General features: G+C 45.7%; 1 protein-coding gene across 1 annotated transcript in view; it reads left to right on the top strand.

Moving 5' to 3' along the window:
• The window catches only part of NIPA1 (NIPA magnesium transporter 1), a 45,945-nt gene that overhangs the window by 19,363 nt on the left and 7,182 nt on the right, over positions 1–19,400 (top strand). The window contains exons 2-4 of the mRNA XM_003267022.4: positions 6,843–6,890; positions 8,243–8,333; positions 16,771–16,931. Of these exons, the coding sequence (XP_003267070.1) occupies positions 6,843–6,890; positions 8,243–8,333; positions 16,771–16,931 (300 nt within the window). The remainder of the gene's footprint in view (positions 1–6,842; positions 6,891–8,242; positions 8,334–16,770; positions 16,932–19,400) is intronic.

Here is a 19,400-nt window from a genome sequence, read left to right as displayed (position 1 = left end):
CTGGAATGCAGTGGCGTGATCTTGGCTCACTGCAACCTCTGCCTCCCTGGTTCGAGCGATTCTCCTGCGTCAGCGTCCTGAGTAGCTGGGGTTACAGGCATGAACCACCACATCCAGCTGATTTTAAAAATTTTTAGTAGAGACAGGGCCTGGCCTAAAAGTTCCTCTTGAAGAGCACGAATGTTTAGTTTTGTTGAAGTCTAATTTGTCTGTTTTTTTCCTATCTGGTTGGTGCTTTTGATTTCTGCCTGAGAAATCTTTGTCTCTCCTCAGGTCACAGTGGCATCTTCTTGTGTGTTCTTAGAGCTTCACAGCTTTAGTGTTTACCGTTAGGTCCTCAAGCCACGTTGAGTTACAGGATGGTCGGGCCGGGCGCGGTGGCTCACGCCTGTAATCCCAGCACTTTGGGAGGCCGAGGTGGGCGGATCATGAGGTCAGGAGATCGAGTCCATCCTGGTTAACACGGTGAAACCCCGTCTCTACTAAAAATACAAAAAATTAGCTGGGCGTGGTTGTGGGCCCCTGTAGTCCCAGCTACTAGGGAGGCCGAGGCAGGAGAATGGCGTGAACCCGGGAGGCGGAGCTTGCAGTGAGCCAAGATCATGCCACTGCACTCCAGCCTGGGCGACAGAGCGAGACTCTGTCTCAAAAAAAAAAAAAAAAGAGTTACAGGATGGTCTGAGGCATGAATTAAACTTCAGCGTTTTCTCTACAACATCCAGTTGGTCCAGCACCATTTGTTGAGGAGACTTTTCCACTGAATTGTACTGGTGCTTCATTCAGTCTGTGATGTGGCTGTACATGTATGGACCAATTTCTGAACTCTATTCCATTGTGTTTGTCTATTCTTATGCCAGTACCATACTGTCTTGATTATATAGTTTTATAGTAATTTTTTTTTTTTTTTTTAAGACGGAGTCTGCTCTGTCGCCCAGGCTGGAGTGCAGTGGCACAATCTTGGCTCAGTGCAAGCTCCGCCTCCTGGGTTCACGCCATTCTCCTGCCTCAGCCTCTCCGAGTAGCTGGGACTACAGGCGCCCGCCACCACGCCCGGCTAATTTTTTGCATTTTTAGTAGAGACAGTGTTTCACTGTGTTAGCCAGGATGGTCTCAATCTCCTGACCTCGTGATCCGCCCGCCTTGGCCTCCTAAAGTGCTGGGATTACAGGCGTGAGCCACCATGCCCGGCCTATAGTAAATCTTAAAATTAGATAGTATATGTCATAAAACTTTGTTTTTTTTCCCATAATTGCCAAACTATTTCTTAGGAAAAATAAGTTCTGCATATCTAATAACCAACAGGCAAAAGAACTTGAAATATTAAATCCATGAGTAAATTGGTACACAGCAGTGCTCAGTTAATGTCTCAGAAGGCAGTTAATGCCTTCTTCTGGCTGTGCTGGTGTCAGGAAAGAATATGTATTTAATCTTAGTCCTTCTTAGAGAACTCTGTAGGACCGGGCGCGGTGGCTCACGCCTGTAATCCCAGCACTTTGGGAGGCCAAGGTGAGCGGATCACCTGAGGTCAGGAGTACAAGACCATCGTGACCAATATGGTGAAACCCTGTCTCTACTAAAAATATAAAAATTAGCTGGGTGTGGTGGCGCAGCCTGTAATGCCAGCTACTCAGGAGGCTGAGGCAGGAGAACTGTTTGAACCCAGGAGTCAGAGGTTGCAGTGAGCAGAGATCACGCCAGTGCACTCCAGCCTGGGCAAGAGAGTGAGACTCTGTCTCAAAAAGAAAAAGAGAACTCTGTAAAAACTATGTTACATCTTTTTTATACATTAATTTACAAAGAACTGGTTATCCACTCTTGCTTGGCTTTTATCAGCAACTTCCGTTGTTGATGTTAGGGGCACACATGAGTGGAAGCAATCTTTTTGTGGAATAATTAGAAGGTAAATACATTGGATGCCCATCTGTATTTTTATACTATAAAGCTGTATTTATTTATTTTTTTTTTACTTATTTATTTATTTATTTTGGGACAGAGTCTCGCTCTGTCGCCCAGGCTGGAGTGCAGTGGCGCGATCTCAGCTCACCGCAAGCTCCGCCTCCTGGGTTCACACCATTCTCCTGCCTCAGCCTCCTGAGTAGCTGGGACTACAGGTGCCTGCCACCACGCCCAGCTAATTTTTTGTATTTTTAGTAGAGACGGGTTTCACCGTGTTAGCCAGGATGTTCTTGATCTCCTGACAGCATGATCCGCCCGCCTCGGCCTCCCAAAGTGCTGGGATTACAGGCGTGAGCCACTGTGCCTGGCCAAAAGCTGTATTTGAAGGACATTTCTGACACATTTATAACTAAATGGAAGGTCTAAAGCCACATGCCCCTGGTTGGACGGCATCACTGTCAGTTGATACTGTCATCCTGACAAGGCTCTTTTGTGTTTGCATAAACACTTCTTTGTTTTATAGTTTAGCTGTCATAAACAGCTGTGCAACTCTCAGCACCCAGGATTTCCAATGAGAGGAAAACCAATGGAACTTAGCGATCATGTCCTCTGCAGCCCACAACTAGGAGTCGGGGAGGAGGCGTGAGTGTGGCAAGACAAACAGCATCCTCTGCATCCTTCAGTGCTGCAGCTCCCTGTTCTTGCTGAGGCCGGAGGACCTGCAGATTAATAGAGGACGGTCATCAGCTGGGAAGAGGAGAAGCTTGGGCATAGATACCTACTGGGAGTGCTGGCTAATGAGCTTTCGGAACAACAGTGCTTAGGGGAAGCAGTGCTTAGGGTGAAACTGTGAAAAAACCTAGTTGTTTTAGATATCCTCACAGATATCTGTATGACAGGGGCCAAGGGCTAATATGGAATACAGGCTCCTAGGAGCACCTGGCTGAAGAAGGAGGAGGGAAAATGGAGCAGCCAGCTCAGTGAGGAAGCTGGGCACGCAGCCATGCACTTCCTTCAGGGCAGAACAGAAGGGACACTCCTGGACCAACACTCTCAGGGACCATGTGCAGGAGCTTCACTTTTGTTTATGGGTAGGGGTATGGGACAGGTACCTGGATGGAGAAAAACCTGACTTGCTTAATGTCTGTGGATGCAGAAAAATTTTGCCTAATACTGGTTTAAAAGGTGAGGGTGACCTAAACACCTTTTGATTTGTGCAAATCCAGGCTCTTGCTGGAGAGTACAAGTTGCAGGGCCTGAAATGCTTGGAAGTGAACTGGACCCTTTGGGAAAAGAACAAAAACCATTTTGTTCACTCTGCCATTCCTGTGTACCTGGTATGCCAGGTTCCTCCTCATTTTGTGACTTTTGAACATTTTATAAACTGCCAAAAACGTCTACTATGTGATGATCAATATTGGGATAACCATAGCAGTGAAAGGGGGGAGCCTATGGGCCTCATTGCACTGGTCACTGTCATCCTTGGACCAGCTTTCACCGTAGGAGGGTCACACAGTCCAGCTGCTGTAGCAGGAATCCCATGACTTCACAAAACATCCTGACCAAACCATGTTCATTACAATAAAAGGACAGCTGCGTGTGGTGGCTCATGCCTGTAATCCCAGCTACTTGGGAGGCTGAGGCAGGAGAATCACTTTAACCTGGGAGATGGAGTTTGCAGTGAACTGAGAGACCATGCCACTACACCCCAGCCTGGGCAACAGAGTGAGACCCTGTCTCAAAAAGAAAAAAAAATCCAAAAACCCAATAAAAACAAAATCAAAAGTTGGTTCTTTGAAAAGAACAATGAAATTGACAAACCTTTAGCTAGACTGACCAAGCAAAAAAGAAGAATCAAATTACTAAAATCAGGAATGAAAAAGGAGATCTTTTCTGGATGCCCTTAGGATAATTTCCACAGTTTAAATTCTTTTTTTTTTTTTTTTTTTTTTTTTTTTTTATGGTGCAGTCTCTCTCTGTCACCCAGGCTGGAGTGCAGTGCACAATCTCGGCTCACTGCAAGCTCTGCCTCCCAGGTTCATGCCATTTTCCTGCGTTAGCCTCCCAAGTAGCTGGGACTACAGGCGCCCGTCACCATGCCCAGCTAACTTTTTTTTTGTATTTTTTTTAGTAGAGACGGGGTTTCACTGTGTTAGCCAGGATGGTCTCGGTCTCCTGACCTTGTGATCCACCCACTTCGGCCTCCCAAAGTGCTGGGATTACAGGTGTGAGCCACTGCACCCGGCTCACTTTTTTAAGTACTTTATTTATTAGTTATGGTGGTTTTGTTGGGAAACTGGTCCACAGACTTTTCACACTAGTATTCTGGACCTGATGACCTTTCACTCAAGTATTCGGCATGCATTTTGGGATAGCCACTTTGATTAGCACATATAGAAATCTAACATTGATTCTGTATTAATAGCTGACTCTCCTGCAGTGCCCACCATGGGACATTCTTAAGCTTCGCTAAACTTTCTGCTTCATAGGACACCCTGGGTCCTGTTTTTATTAGATACACTGAGAGGGACACAGGACAGGAGCCCCAGTGGTGCCAGGCTGTCTTCTTCAGTGGAGCCTGGCAGCAGAGGTAGGGCATGGCTCAGAGCTGGGAGACAGCCGCAGCAGGCAGGTGGCACAACTGGTGCTGGGGACTTTGACCACTTGGCTAAGCCAGTGTCCATCAGGCTTTTCTATAAAGATAACATTTTCTGTTCATAATTAATAAGAAAAACCCATGGAGGTGACTCAGTAAATTTTCATTCACTTGTTTTAGTATCCATTAATGATTCTTGCCTAAATCAGTTTTTACTGTGATGTGATCAAATAGCAATATTCTTTTCTTTTCTTTTTTTTTTTTTTTTTTTTTTTTTTTTTTTTTGAGAGAGGGTCTCACTCTATCACCCAGGCTGGAATGAAGTGGCATGATCATGGCTAACTGCAGCCTCATCCTCCTGGGCTCAAGCGATTCTTCTGTCTCAGCCTCCTGAGTAGCTGGGACCACAGGCAAGCACCACCACACCCAGCTAATTTTTAATTTTTTTGTAGAGATAGAGTCTTGCTATGTTGCCCAGGCTGACCTTGAACTCCTAGGCTCAAGTGATCATCCTGCCTCAGCCTCCCAAAATGCTGGCATTACAGGTGTGAGCCGCCGGGCCCAGTCCCCATTTCGTTTTGTAAGTACTTTTTGTAATACTTGTAGCTCTGCTGCTCCATTAAGCAGGCTAGCAGACTATGTGTCTTATACCAAATTGTGGTTTTACTACTGAGAATAAAAACAATTAGAATTAGTTACTGTGGCTGGGCATGGTGATTCACTCCTGTAATCACAGCAATTTGGGAGGCCGAGGTGGGTGGATCACTTGAGGCCAGGAATTGAAGACCAGCCTGGCCAAAATAGCAAAACCCCGTCTCTACTAAAAATACAAAAATTAGCCGCACATGGTGGTGCACGCCTGTAATCTCAGCTACTTGGGAGGCTGAAGCATGAGAATCGCTTGAACCCAGGAGGCAGAGGTTGTAGTGAGTTGAGATTGTGCCACTGCACTCCAGCCTCAGCGACAGAGTGAAACTCCATCTCAAAAAAAGGAAAAAGAAAAAAGAATTCATTACTGTAATCTGTGGTTGACAACAAAAAATCTCCTCAAAAAATGCTTAGCAGGCCAGGTGTGGTGCACATCTGTAATCGCAGCACTTTGGGAGGCTGAGGCAGGTGGATCACCTGAGGTCAGGAGTTCGAGACCAGCCTGACCAATTTGGTGAAACCCCGTCTCTACTAAAAATACAAAAATTAGGCATGGTGGCATGCTCCTGTAGTCTCAGCTACTCAGGAGGCTGAGACCGGAGAATTGTTTGAACCCGGGAAGTGGAGGTTTCAGTGAGTCAACATCACGCCAGTGCACTGCAGCCTGGGTGACAGAGAGAGACTCCGTCTCAAAAAAAAAAAAAGGCCAGGCACGGTGGTTCACACCTGTAATCCCAGCACTTTGGGAGGCCGAGGTGGGCGGGTCACCTGAGATCAGGAGTTCGAGACCAGCCTGACCAACATGGAGAAACCCCATCTCTACAAAAAAAAATACAAAATTAGCCGGGCATGGTGGCATATGCCTGTAATCCCAGCTACTAGGGAGGCTGAGGCAGGAGAATCGCTTGAACCTGGGAGGCGGAGGTTGCCGTGAGCCGACATCGCGCCATTGCACTCCAGCCTGGGCAACAAGAGTGAAACTCTGCCTCAAAAAAAAAAAAAAAAGTGCTTAGGAGCATTTTGCCATATCTGAAGGACAAACCTGTCTCAAAGGTTGGGAGACCTCTCACCATACACACCTGTCAAGAGGCAGGGGGAGGGAGGAAGGTGCTGGGGCTCCGCCTGCCCTGCGTGGGATGGGTGGGGTAACCTGAGGGGATGCCGGCAAGTCTCAGGTCAAATGTCAGAGCATCAGGTGAGTGTAAGGATGTGGTGTCTGCATGGCTGAAAGAAGAGTCATATCAGAAGAGTTATAAATAATGAAAATTGAGTGACTTGTTTAAGCAGGAAGTCAAACCCTATGATAATGAAATTCTTATATAAATGGACTACAGTAAATGCATGAGAGAGTTGGACTTTAAAGACTCAAGCCCTTTTGAGATAAAAATAAAACTCCATCGAAGGAATATCTGTCTTTGTGGTAGCTTGTTGGGTGAAAGAAAACTGATGTATAAAGATTTCATTTCCTTATTTGGGTCAGCCTGTGTTGGTTGCAAAAAATATCTTGACTTTGCCACTTTCAGTGGTCTGTAATGCTGCCATTTATAGATGAAAGATTCTCTTTAGGGTGAATAAACAGTATGACATTCATTCTTTTCAATTTTAGTTTTCATGTCAAAAGTTTCTCGCTTGTAAACCTCTTCCTGATATACGTAGCTGGTAAACCTACTTCCCTGACGTTTTTTATCTCATTCTTTTATAGGTACTTCCTACTTAACAGACATTGTGTGGTGGGCTGGCACAATCGCAAGTAAGTAGCCTGTGTGGCGAAGTCTGGTCTTTTCCTTTCTTAGAATCCATCACTGGTCTGGGCAGGGCTAGGGTGGCTCTGTTCTTTGGAAGAGGGTGTCGCGTGGCCTCTCCCCAGGCCCTAAGCGTGCCTTTCAGTTCGGATGTCCCTGCCTCCCCAGGGCACTCTCCCTGCTCCCCTTCCTCTCAGGATGAGAGTGCAGAAGGACGAGTTAGGAGCTGGTGGAGGCCCCTGCTGCCCACGATTAGCCATGAATTCAGTCTAGGCTGATCTGTCCTGGGCCCGAAGAAATTAAAACAGCTCCTGCTTACTCATGTAGTCGGGCTGTTGGCATTTGGTGAAATTCCATGTTAGGCTGCGTTGTTTTTCTCAGCACAGTTGGTTTAACAGAGAGTTTCATGACCCAAAGATCAGGTCATGTGCTATAATGTAAAGATAAATAATATTATTAGAGTTCAGAACTCTAAATGTATTATAAAGGACAACTGTCTTTGAAATTCAGAAATATTATGTTTGGCCAGGCATGGTGGCTCACGCCTGTAATCCCAGCACTTTGGGAGGCTGAGACAGGTGGATTGTTTGAGCCCAGGAGTTCGAGACCAGCCTGGGAAACATGGCAAAACCCTGTCTGTACAAAAACAAAAATTACCTGGGCATGGTGGTATGTACCTGTTTTCAAAGCTATTTGGAGGCTGAGGTGGGAGGATTGCTTGAGCCTGGGAGGTGGAGGCTGCAGTGAGCCAAGATCACGCCAGTGCACTCCAGCCTGGGTGACAGAGCGAGACTCTGTCTCTAAAGAAAAAAAAGAAACATCATGTACTTTGTTTGTCACATTTGTCTTTTAATACGACATTACGTGGCAATACCAGTTCTGTTCCTTGAAGAGCTCCTCTTTAAGCTCTGTCTGGGTGATGTCCCTGCTGCAGTCTTGTGCGGCAGTACTGTATCCTCTTGCTGTGCCAGTGGCCTGTCACTGTGGCCAGCTGCCTATGCCAGAGTAGGTCCCAGGCCACTAGAGGGTGCACAGGAAATTCTGCCTGATTTGTGTGAAAACAAGGATGTGTTAAGAGAGCGGAGATATGCCCAGTGCCGTGCCCATTTCAGTCACTGCTGGTTAGGTTCGGCATTTCCATGGAGGGCTGAACCTACTCACCCGACTGATGGGACCAGTGAAGGTGTGGGTCCTGACCGCTGACCCCTTAAATATGCAGATGACACCCCAGATGTGATTCTTCACAAGTAATAGGAATGCAGTAGCCCTTTCAGGGCAGAGCCTTGCATAATTCAACTCTGATCAGTGCTGGAAGAGAGCTCTATAATTGCAAGTGGTATCCTTGTGATTTTCTTGACAGTGGCTGTTGGCCAGATTGGAAACTTCCTGGCTTACACGGCGGTCCCCACGGTCCTGGTAACTCCCCTGGGCGCCCTTGGAGTACCGTTCGGGTGAGAGCCAAGATTGTGTTTGGTATTTAATGTGTAGTGTAGACATAACAACTTTTCATTTTAGATGTTTCTGTTAAAGTAATAAGAGCAAAGTTGTAATAGAAGATAGATCTTCAGGCCGGGCACGGCGGCTCACGCCTGTAATCCCAGCACTTTGGGAGGCCAAGGAGGGTGAATTATTTGAGGTCAGGAGTTCAAGACCAGCCTGGCCAACATGGTGAAACCCTGTCTCTACTAAAAATACAAAAAATTAGCCGGGCATGGTGGCGACCACCTGTAGTCCCAGCTGCTCGGGAGGGTGAGGTACAAGAATTGCTTGAACCTGGGGGGCGGAGGTTGCAGTGAATTGAGATGGCACCACAGCACTCCAGCCTGGGAGACAGAGTGAGACTCTGCCTTAAAAAAGAGAGAGAAGATAGATCTTCAGTATTCTACTCTATATCGTTTAATTTTATCCCTTCAAATATAGTTCTGGGTAGTATTAACCCTTTTCTTAGATATTTAGTATACTTGAAACTCTGACTCATTCTTCCTGCCTATCAGTGAATCTGACGCTCTTATTCTCCCGGTCGTTGTCCTGGAGTACATCTTAGAGACTAGAGAGTCTTCTGACACCTTGGCAAGTTATTCTGAGAACTCATTAAGCAAAGTGACTCAGTTGGTGTTTTATTGGGGTGCTTAGCATTCCTTGCTGGATGCCGGACAGCCCCCACCTCAGCCCAGGAAATTACAGAGGTTGGGATGAATAACACATGGCACCGATGGATGTGAAATAGGATTTATGACTGATGCAGTCAACAGCACGTGGATTTTCTTAGGAGAAGAAGGTCCCGGGTTTGGTTCTGAGTGAGATGAGTGAGGGGGACCTTTGGATTTTTATTGTAGTTAGGTGGTGGGGTGGGCTGGGGGGGTTTGCATGCTTAGGCCGGGCTGGCATGGAGTGAAGTTTTTGCCCATGCCAAGGGACCGAGGACTCCAGGGACTGAGGACTCTGCGGACTCTGCGTGTGCATAGGCTTCTTTTTAAATTTTAATTTCATTTTTTATTATTAATTTTTTAAATTTTATTTCTCCATTTTAAATCATCTTTTTTAATTGATACACGTGAGTAGGCTTCTTATCAGGTTGCCCAGTTGTGGGGCAAAGGGGAAAGGGGGGGAATGGGAACTTGAGGGCTGCAAGCCGTCAAACATTGCAGCTGGACTCTCTATTTACTTACTGCAAAAATGATTTATGAGATACTTATTAAATAACATATATCCTCGTGTGAACCTATTTATATTCTGATTTGTCTTTGAAGAAATCATTATAAATAGAAATAGGGTAGAAGAGAAATAAAATCCAAGTTTCTAACTCATGGATACATTGGTTTTCTGCTGTATTCCAGGCAGATGCCCAAATCCTTGCAGAGAAATGTGTCCATGATGGATGTATTGAAGTTTACACCTTAGAGTCACGTAGGCATTAAGGTTCTGTGACCTAAATACCATGTTTTTCACATGTGACGCCTTGAGAATGTGTGTGGCACATTTTTCTCGTGAACACATGCACTGCTATCATGTGTGGCTTCGCGTCCCTTTGTGTTTTGGATGGCTCTGAGACGCTGGGAGGGCAAGAGTATTCTCACTTAGGGAAACACTCCTCTAGCTTCTGCGACCCGTCCTCCTGAAAGATAATCGGGCAGATAAACAACCTGACCCGGTGATCTTGGCACATGGCACATTGAATGCACATATACTAAAATGTTTTGCTCAGTTAATTTCCTTAGAACTGTTTTCAATGCACTTTGATGATTAAGTCACTTCACCAGAAATGTTCACTGCTCCACATCTGCAGGAGGTGTTATTCACTGTAGGAACCATGTCAGATGGTGTTCTGGATAAAAAGCCTGTCTTCAACTCGGAATCCCAGTAAGACCTTTTCTTTTAAACAGAATAAAACGAAAATTAATTTGGAAAAAAACAATCAAAGATGATTATCAAAGTGTGCATATATGTATGTATATATGGTTTTTTTTTTGTTTTTTTTTTTTGTTTGAGACGGAGTCTCGTTCTGTCGCCCAGGCTGGAGTGCAGTGGCACGATCTCGGCTCACTGCAAGCTCCACCTCCTGGGTTCACACCATTCTCCTGCCCCAGCCTCCCAAGTAGCTGGGACTACAGGCGCCTGCCACCACATCCGGCTAATTTTTTTTGTATTTTTAGTAGAGACAGGGTTTGACCATGTTGGCCGGCATGGTCTTGATCTGACCTCGTGATCCGCCCGCCGTCCTCCCAGAGTGCTGGGATTACAGGCCGGAGCCACCGTGCCCAGCCAATATGTATGTATATATGTATATTTTAAAAGCAGTTCTGTTCTTGATAATGGGATGGGGTTGCTGGAATTACATAGAAACAGAAATGAAAAGAATGTGGCGCTGGAAAAATAAGTCAGTGTAGCAGTGAATAGAATAGAGAGCCCCCAAATAGGTTCACTTCTTTCTGTAATAGTGTAGTGTATGATAAAGTCATCATCTGAACATGCTGTGTTTAGAAAGAGGTTTAAAAAACTTTTGGGAAATATTTTCAGATTACAGAAAGGAAACAGGATTAAGTATAACCAAAGCAATACCCATCTCCCCTTACCCAGACACACCTGCTGCTAACATCTTACCCACTTGCCTCATCATACACTTTCTCTGTATCTGGGTATCTCAGTCTCAGCACTGTTGATGCTTGAAGTCAGATAACTCTTTGTTGAGGGAGCCATTCTGTGCATTGTAAGGTGTTTAGCAGCATCCTGGCCTTCACCTCCCAGATGCCAGTAGCACTCAACCTCCCCAAAATGTCTCCAGACACTGGAAGATGTCCCCTGCGGGGCAAACCACCCTTGGTCAAGAAGCACTGTTCTATGTGAATGTGATGTGATTTTTTTTCCTGTTTTTTTAAAAAAATCAATTTTAGCATAAGTTATGATTCTTTACCCCTGAACACATCAATTAGTATTTTCTAAGACTAGAGATATTCAGATTCTCTCCAAATAACCACAGTACAATGATCAATTTTGATAAATTTCACCTTGTTATGATACATGTATCGAATCAGCCTCCATATTCCAATTTTGACAATTGACCTGTTATGCCATTATTTTATGTCATTATCTTTTATACCATTATTTTTCTTCTAGTACAAGATCTAGGCCAGGCGCAGTGTGATTCATGCTTGTAATCCCAGCACTTTGGGAGGCCAAGGCAGGTGGATCATTTGAACCCAGGGAGACCAGCCTGGCCAGCATGGCAAAACCCTGTCTCTACTAAAAATACAAAAATTATCCAGGTGTGGTGGCACACACCTGTAATCCCAGCTACTTGGGTAGCTGAGACACAAGAATTGCTTGAAGCTGAGAGGCAGAGATTGCAGTGAACTGAGATTGAACCACTGCTCCAGCCTGAGTGACAGAGCAAAACTCTGTCCGCCCCGCCCAAAAAAAAAAAGATAAAGATAAAGCTCATTAAAAAAAAACAACTATGAACTAATTCTCTTATGAATATAGATGGAGAAATTTTGAACAAAATACTAACCAGTTGGATCCAGCAATATATAAAAAGGATTATACAAATGGGATTTATCCCAGGAATGCAAAGTAGATTTAGCATCGAAAATAAATTAGTGTAATATATCACAGCAATAGAATAATCACCATGTGATCATCTCAAAAGACACACAAAAATTATGTAGTACAATTCAATCCTCTTTTATGATGAAAACTCTCAGTATGCTAGGAATAGAAAATAACTTCCTGAACTGACAAAGGGCCTCTGTGAAAGTACCCCAGCTAGCATCATACTTAATGGCACAAGAGTTGATGTTTTCCCCTTAAGATCAGGAAGAAAACAAGCTGTCTACTTTCACCTCATCTATTCATCATTGTACTAGATATTATAGCCACAGCAATTAGGCAAGAAAACAAGTTAAAAGGCATCCATATTGGAAAGGAAAGGAAGAAGTTAATTGCCTTTATTGGCAGAAGACCTGATTTTTTTTTTTTTTTTGAGACACAGTCTCGCTCTGTTGCCAGGCTAGAGTTCAGTTGCGTGATCTTGGCTCACTGCAACCTCCACCTCCCGGGTTCAAATGATTCTCCTTCCTCAGCCTCCCGAGTAGCTGGGACTACAGGCACGTGCCACCATGCCCAACTAATTTTTGTATTTTTAGTAGAGATGGGGTTTTACCATGTTAGCCAGGATGGTCTTGATCTCCTGACCTTGTGATCTGCCCGCCTCGGCCTCCCAAAGTGCTGGGATTACAGGTGTGAGCCACTGCACCCAGCCTTTTTTTTTTTTTTTTTTTTTTAGATGGAGTCTCACTCCGTCACCCAGGCTGGAGTGCAGTGGTGTGCTGTCGGCTCACTGCAACCTCTGCCTCCTGGGTTCAAGTGATTCTCCTGCCTCAGCCTCCCGAGGAGCTTGGATTATAGGTGCCCACCACCACGCCCAGCTAATTTTTGTATTTTTAGTAGAGATGGGGTTTTCCCATGTTGGCCAGGTTAGTCTTGAACTCCTGACTTTAGGTGATCCACCCACCTTGGCCTCCCAAAGTGCTGGGATTACAGGCATGAGCCACCACACCCAGCAGAGGACCTGATCTTATATAGAGAGTCCTAAAGAATCACTAAGAAATTATTAGAACTAATAAGTTTAGCAAGGTTGATGGACACAAGATCAATATATAAAAATTTCATCTGAGGCCGGGCGCAGTGGCTCATTCCTGTAATCCCAGCACTCTGGGAGGCCGAGACGGGAAGATCACCTGAGGTCAGGAGTTTGAGACCAGCCTGGCCAACATGGTGAAACCTCGTCTCTACAAAAATACAAAAAAAATCAACCAGGCGTGGTGGCACATGCCTGTAGTCCCAGCTACTCGGGAGGCTGAGGCAGGAGAATCGCTTAAACCCAGGAGGTAGAGGTTACAGTGAACCGAGATTGTGCCACTGCACTCCAGCCTGGGCAAACAGAGTGAGATTCTGTTTAAAAAAAAAAAAAAAAAATTACATCTGCTTGGCGCGGTGGCTCAGGCCTGTAATCCCAGCACTTTGGGAGGCTGAAGTGGGTGGATCACCTGAGGTAAGGAGTTCGAGATCAGCCTGACCAACGTGGTGAAACCCCATCTCTCATAAAAATACAAAATTAGCCAAGCATGGTGGCGCATGCCTGTAATCCCAGCCACTCGGGAGGCTGAGGCAGGAGACTCGCTTGAACCCAGGAGGCAGAGGTTGCAGTGAGCCGAGATCGGGCCATTGCACTCCAGCCTGGGCAACAAGAGCGAAACTCTGTCTCAAAAAAAAAAAAAAAAAAAATTTACGGCCGGGCTCAGTGGCTGATGCCTGTAATCCCAGCACCTTGGGAGGCTGAGGTGGGGGATCACGAGGTCAGGAGATCGAGACCATCCTGGCTAATACGGTGAAACCCCATCTCTACTAAAAGAAATACAAAAAATTAGCTGGGCGTCGTGGCAGGTGCCTGTAGTCCCAGCTACTCGGGAGGCTGAGGCAGGAGAATGATGTGAACCCGGGAGGCGGAGCTTGCAGTGAGCCGAGATCGTGCCACTGCACTCCAGCCTGAGTGACAGAGCAAGATTCTGTCTCAAAAAAAAAAAAATTCCATCTATATACAGTAGCAGTGAGCAAACCAAAAATGAAATTAAGAAAGCAATTTCATATACAGTAGCACCAAAATGAATGAAATACTTAAGAATAAATTTAACTGGCCAGGCGCGGTGGCTTACGCCTGTAATTCCCACACTTTGGGAGGCCCAGTCAGACGGATCACGAAGGGCACAAACAACAGAAGGGAAACAGATAAATTGGATGTCATCAAAATTAAAAACTTTTCTGCTTAAAAGGATGCCATCAATGAATTGAAAACTCATGGGAGAAAAAATGTCAAAGTATATGTCTGATAAGGGACTTGTAGTTAGAATACATAAAAACTCTTGCTGGGGCCGGGCGCAGTGGCTCACGCTTGTAATCCCAGCACTTTGGGAGGCCAAGGCGGGCGGATCACGAGGTCAGGAGATCGAGACCACTGTGAAACCCTGTCTCCACTAAAAAAAAAAATACAAAAAAATTAGCCGGGCGTGGTGGCGGGCGCCTGTAGTCCCAGCTACTCGGAGAGGCTGAGGCAGGAGAATGGTGTGAACCCAGGAGGCAGAGCTTGCAGTGAGCTGAGATTGCGCCACTGCACTCCAGCCTGGACAACACAGCCAGACTCCGACTCAAAAAAAAAAAAAAAAAAAAAAAAACTCTTGCCGGGTGTGGTGGCTCATGCCTGTGATCCCAGCACTTTGGGAGGCCGAGGCAGGTGGATCATGAGATCAGGAGTTCGAGACCAGCCTGGCCAACATGGTGAAACCCCATCTCTACTAAATACAAAAAATTAGCCTGGTGTGGTGGCACATGCCTGTAATCCCAGCTACTTGGGAGGCTGAGGCAGGAGAATTGTTTGACCTCAGGAGGTGGAGGTTCCATTGAGCCGAGATTGCACCATTGCACTCCAGCCTGGGCAACAAGAGGGAAACTCTGTCTCAACAAAAGAAAACAACACAGAAACTCTTACAATGCATCAGTAAAAAGTCAGATAACCCAATTTAAAAATGGCACTGTCGGCCAGGTGCAGTGGCTCATGCCTATAATCCCAGCACTTTGGGAGGCGAGGCAGGTGAATCACTTGAGGTCAGGAGTTTGAGACCAGCCTGGCCAACATGGTGAAACCCCATCTTCACTAAAAATACAAAAATCCTCCTGGGCGTGGTGGCGGGCACCTGTAATCCCAGCTACTCAGGAGGCTGAGGCAGGAGAATCGCTTGAACCTGGGAGGCAGAGGTTGCAGTGAGTCGAGATCACGCCACTGCACTCCAGCCTGGGTCACAGAGTGAGACTGTCTCAATAATAATGAATGAATGAATGAATGAAAATGGCACTGTCCTCTGGTATTCCACAATGGAATAAGAGATGATTTGGCCTCGTGGCTCACACTGTCCACTTTCTTGCATAGCAACCCTTTCCCACTTGGCATAGTCCACCCGTTGTCCGAGGCCAGTTCTAGGCCCACTTTTTGCCCTGTGAGCCCCCTGCATTTCTGGTTTCTCCTTTTCCGGGCAGCTACTCGGTGGAGCTTCTCTATTTAACATCTAGTCGTGTATTCATGTCTTTTGTTGTTTCTTTCAGTGATGTTGCTTATTTCCCCAGCGACAGTGTTGGGAGCTTCTTAAGAACAGGCTGTCTAGGGACAAGGATACGAAGTGGTACAAGGGAAAAGTAGGCCGTTTAGGACCTGTGGGTGTGTCATGACCATGTTTGTATCTCTTGTTAGCTTTGTGGCCTTAGGTTCAATGCTGACCCTTTCTGAGGCTCAAGTTTCCTTATCTTTAAAATAGGTATTAAAGGAAGTAATCCGGTCCATACCTGAGCCTGGTATGCCCTCCTCCCGGACGTTCCTGTTTTCTGATCGTCTTCAGCACAGACATGAGTAAAGTGAGAATGACCAGTCCTGTGACTTACTGAGGGCAAGGTGTTCCAATTCAGATTGTAAACTGATAATTACACAGGGAAATAAGAGAAGAAACACATTAGAAGCCTGGAGATTATAAATGTTTTTGAAGAATACATTTTTTTGCATTAATAATGTGACCACTTTTTAAAAGTTTTTAGTATTAGAGGAAATAACCACCCATACTACTTCTACTATGCTGCAATTACTATTAGCATTTTTATTTTTTCTTTTGTTTGTGCATTTTTCACTTAATTTATTTTGTTTTTATCATGCATTACTTATAATTATTTTGACAGTTTTTGTACCCTACTTTTCCATGTAGCATAAATAACTAGTATTTTTGATTGGTTCCTTTTATAAGTAAGGAAACATTACTTTTATTTTTGGTCAGTCATAAAACTTTTTATACTCTGGTATATTTTATATGTGCTGACATAGTAATATAGTGGTGTAAGTTATGTGTATCATTAACTACGTAGTAGTTATACATGGAATTGGTGTGAAAATTCTGGCCAGGCATGGTGGCTCACACCTATCATTCCAGCACTTTGGGAGGCCAAGGCAAGAGGATCATTTGAGCCCAGGAGTTTGAGACTTGCCTGGGCAGTCGAGTGAGACCCAGTCTCTACACAAAATTTTTAAAAAATTAGCTGGGTGTGGTGGCATGCACCTGTACTCCCAGCTACTCCAGTGGCTGAGGTAGGAGGATCACTTGAGCCCAGGAGTTCAAGCTTGTGGTGAGCTGTGACTGCACCACTGCACTCCAGCCTGGGCAACAGAGGGGGAGGTGGTCTCTTAAAGGGAAAAAAAGAAGAAAAAGAAAATGGTTTTTCTAGATAAAATATCTGCTGTTAGAAGAAAGGTCAGGTAGTTTGGTGTAAACTTTAATGATTTCTCTTTTTTCAATAAAGGTCCATTTTAGCTTCCTATCTCCTGAAGGAAAAGCTCAACATCTTGGGCAAGTTGGGGTGCCTGCTAAGCTGTGCAGGGTCTGTCGTGCTGATTATCCACTCCCCAAAGTCTGAGAGTGTGACAACTCAAGCTGAGCTGGAGGAGAAGCTGACCAATCCAGGTAATTCCTTTCTAGCAGCACTGCCAAGAAAGTTTACACTAGGAGTCCCAACTTTTTTAACCACGTCTTCAAAGTGGATGCTTCCTGGCAGGGCAGAGGAACCATGTGTCCACCCTGATCTGTTACTGTAGATCTGTGTTCTCTGGGCACGTGCATCAGTGGGCTGTGCTCGCAGGCTAGCCCTTTGCCCTCACCCTCCCTCCTGATCCTCAGGCCCTAGGGGAAGCCTCCGTGACCTGGTATTCCTTCGGGTTCTCTTCTGGGGCCTTGTGCATGGGTGCTTTCCCTTCCCACAGTGGCTCCCCTTGGGCCACCCTCCCAAGTCTGACGCCACCCACCCCTCCCCACATAACTTTCCTGGTATGCCCTGCCCGCCCTATCTCCACCTCAGCACTAAGCTCCCTCCGGCATGAAGCTCTGTGAGAACAAAGACCTGGCATCTCTTAAGTTTAGATTCCTCATATAGCCCTGTTTATATATCTTTTGACATAATTTCTTTTCTTTTTTTTTTTTTTTTTTTTTTTTGAGATGGAGTCTCGCTCTGTCACCCAGGCTGGAGTGCAGTGGCGCGATCTCGGCTCACTGCAAGCTCCGCCATTCTCCTGCCTCAGCCTCCTGAGTAGCCGGGGACTACAGGCGCCCGCCACCACGCCCGGCTAATTTTTTTTGTATTTTTAGTAGAGACGGGGTTTCATCATGTTAGCCAGGATGGTCTTGATTTCCTGACCTCGTGATCCACCCACCTCGCCCTTCCAAAGTGCTGGGATTACAGGCGTGAGACACCGTGCCCATCCTTTTTTTTTTGATAAATGCATTAAAAACTACTATCTGTATGATTACAACAGACTTAAAGTATAGATTTCACTTTAAGTAGACCACCCTGTGTTGCTTACCAACAAGTTTAGACAGATGCCAGCACAAAACTGCCTCCACATCAGTTTGCTGGTTTACATGTCCACACTTGCCAGTTTGCATGTCCACACTCGCTGGTTTGCATGTCCACACTTCCTGGTTTTCATGTCCACACTCGCTGGTTTTCTTGTCCACACTAGCTGGTTTGCATGTCCACACTTGCTGCTTTGCATGTTCACACCCTGGTTTGCATGTGCACACCTAGTTTGCATGTCCACACTCGCTGGTTTTCTTGTCCACACTCGCTGGTTTGCATGTCCATGGTTGCATGTTCACACCCTGGTTTGCATGTCCACACCCTGGTTTGCATGTCCACACTCGCTGGTTTGCATGTTAACACCTAGTTTGTATGTCCCACTCGCTGGTTTTCTTGTTCACGCTTGCTGGTTTGCATGTTCACACCCTGGTTTGCATGTCCACACTTGCTGGTTTGCATAGCCAGCAGTTCCCAGCCCTCTCAGGTCCATTTGTGATGTTGGAATGGATTTCACGGAAAACACAACCTCCTTATACACACAATTTCAAACCATCAATTTAATGCCCTAACTGTAATATAAAGGAGAAATACCAGGACAATACTTTAAAACAAAACATCCATTTCATTATGTAAATGCTCAGGTCCCACTACAAGAGAAGACCTATTGAAGCTGGCCAACCCCACACCTTGTGAGGAGTGGTTGAGAATCTGGTAGCTGTAGCTATAGACTGACGTGGGGGTGTAATGTTATTGACTTGGACACTTGAGGTCTTGCCATCAACAAAATGACCCTCGGATGGAGCATAACTCTTAATGAAGTTTTGATCAAAGAAAGAACAATCCTCCCTCAATTTACATGGAAGTGACATGTCTGAAAAATTCAGCGTATATTAAATCCATGCAAAAATTTCTTTGTTTCATACATAAAATAGTTTCTAGGCTCTGATTATTATAGGCATATTTTTCAGTTACAAGTCCAAGGAGACATTCAGAAGTTGTGACGAGAATGGGATGATTTTTGATGGGGGTGGGGGTTGCTGTCTGCACATGCCTCTGCCCACTGGATGCAGCCCCCAATCATTGCAAAACCCATTGCAAACACCCCCACAGCTTAAAGTCCTCCCTCCTGTCCCCTGCCTTACCCCTGCCCCCTGGATTCCCAGGTGCTTTTTTGAAACCTCGGAGCATCTCCATTCACTTGTATTGTTAAGAGAATGGTTCTAGGCCGGGCGCAGTTGCTCACGTCTGTAATCCCAACACTTTGGGAGGCCGAGGATGGCAGATCACCTAAGATCAGGAGTTCAAGACCAGCCTGGCCAACATGGCGAAACCCTGTCTCTAATAGCCAGGCGCGGTGGCAGGCGCTTATGTATTCCCAGCTACTCAGGAGGCTGAGGCAGGAGAATCGCTTGAACCTGGGAGGCAGAGGTTCCAGTGAGCAGAGATTGCGCTATTGCACTCCAGCCTGGGCAACAAAGAGCAAAACTCTGTCTCAAAAAAACAAAACAAAACAAACAACAACAAAAAAAGAGAATGAGGGCTGGGCACAGTGGCTCACGCCTGTAATCCCAGCACTTTGG

This window comes from Nomascus leucogenys, chromosome 24, assembly GCF_006542625.1.
Source record: "Nomascus leucogenys isolate Asia chromosome 24, Asia_NLE_v1, whole genome shotgun sequence".
Taxonomy (NCBI): Eukaryota; Metazoa; Chordata; class Mammalia; order Primates; family Hylobatidae; genus Nomascus; species Nomascus leucogenys.
The sequence above is the reverse complement of the archived record's forward strand: the minus strand, read 5'-3'. Positions and strand labels throughout refer to the sequence as shown.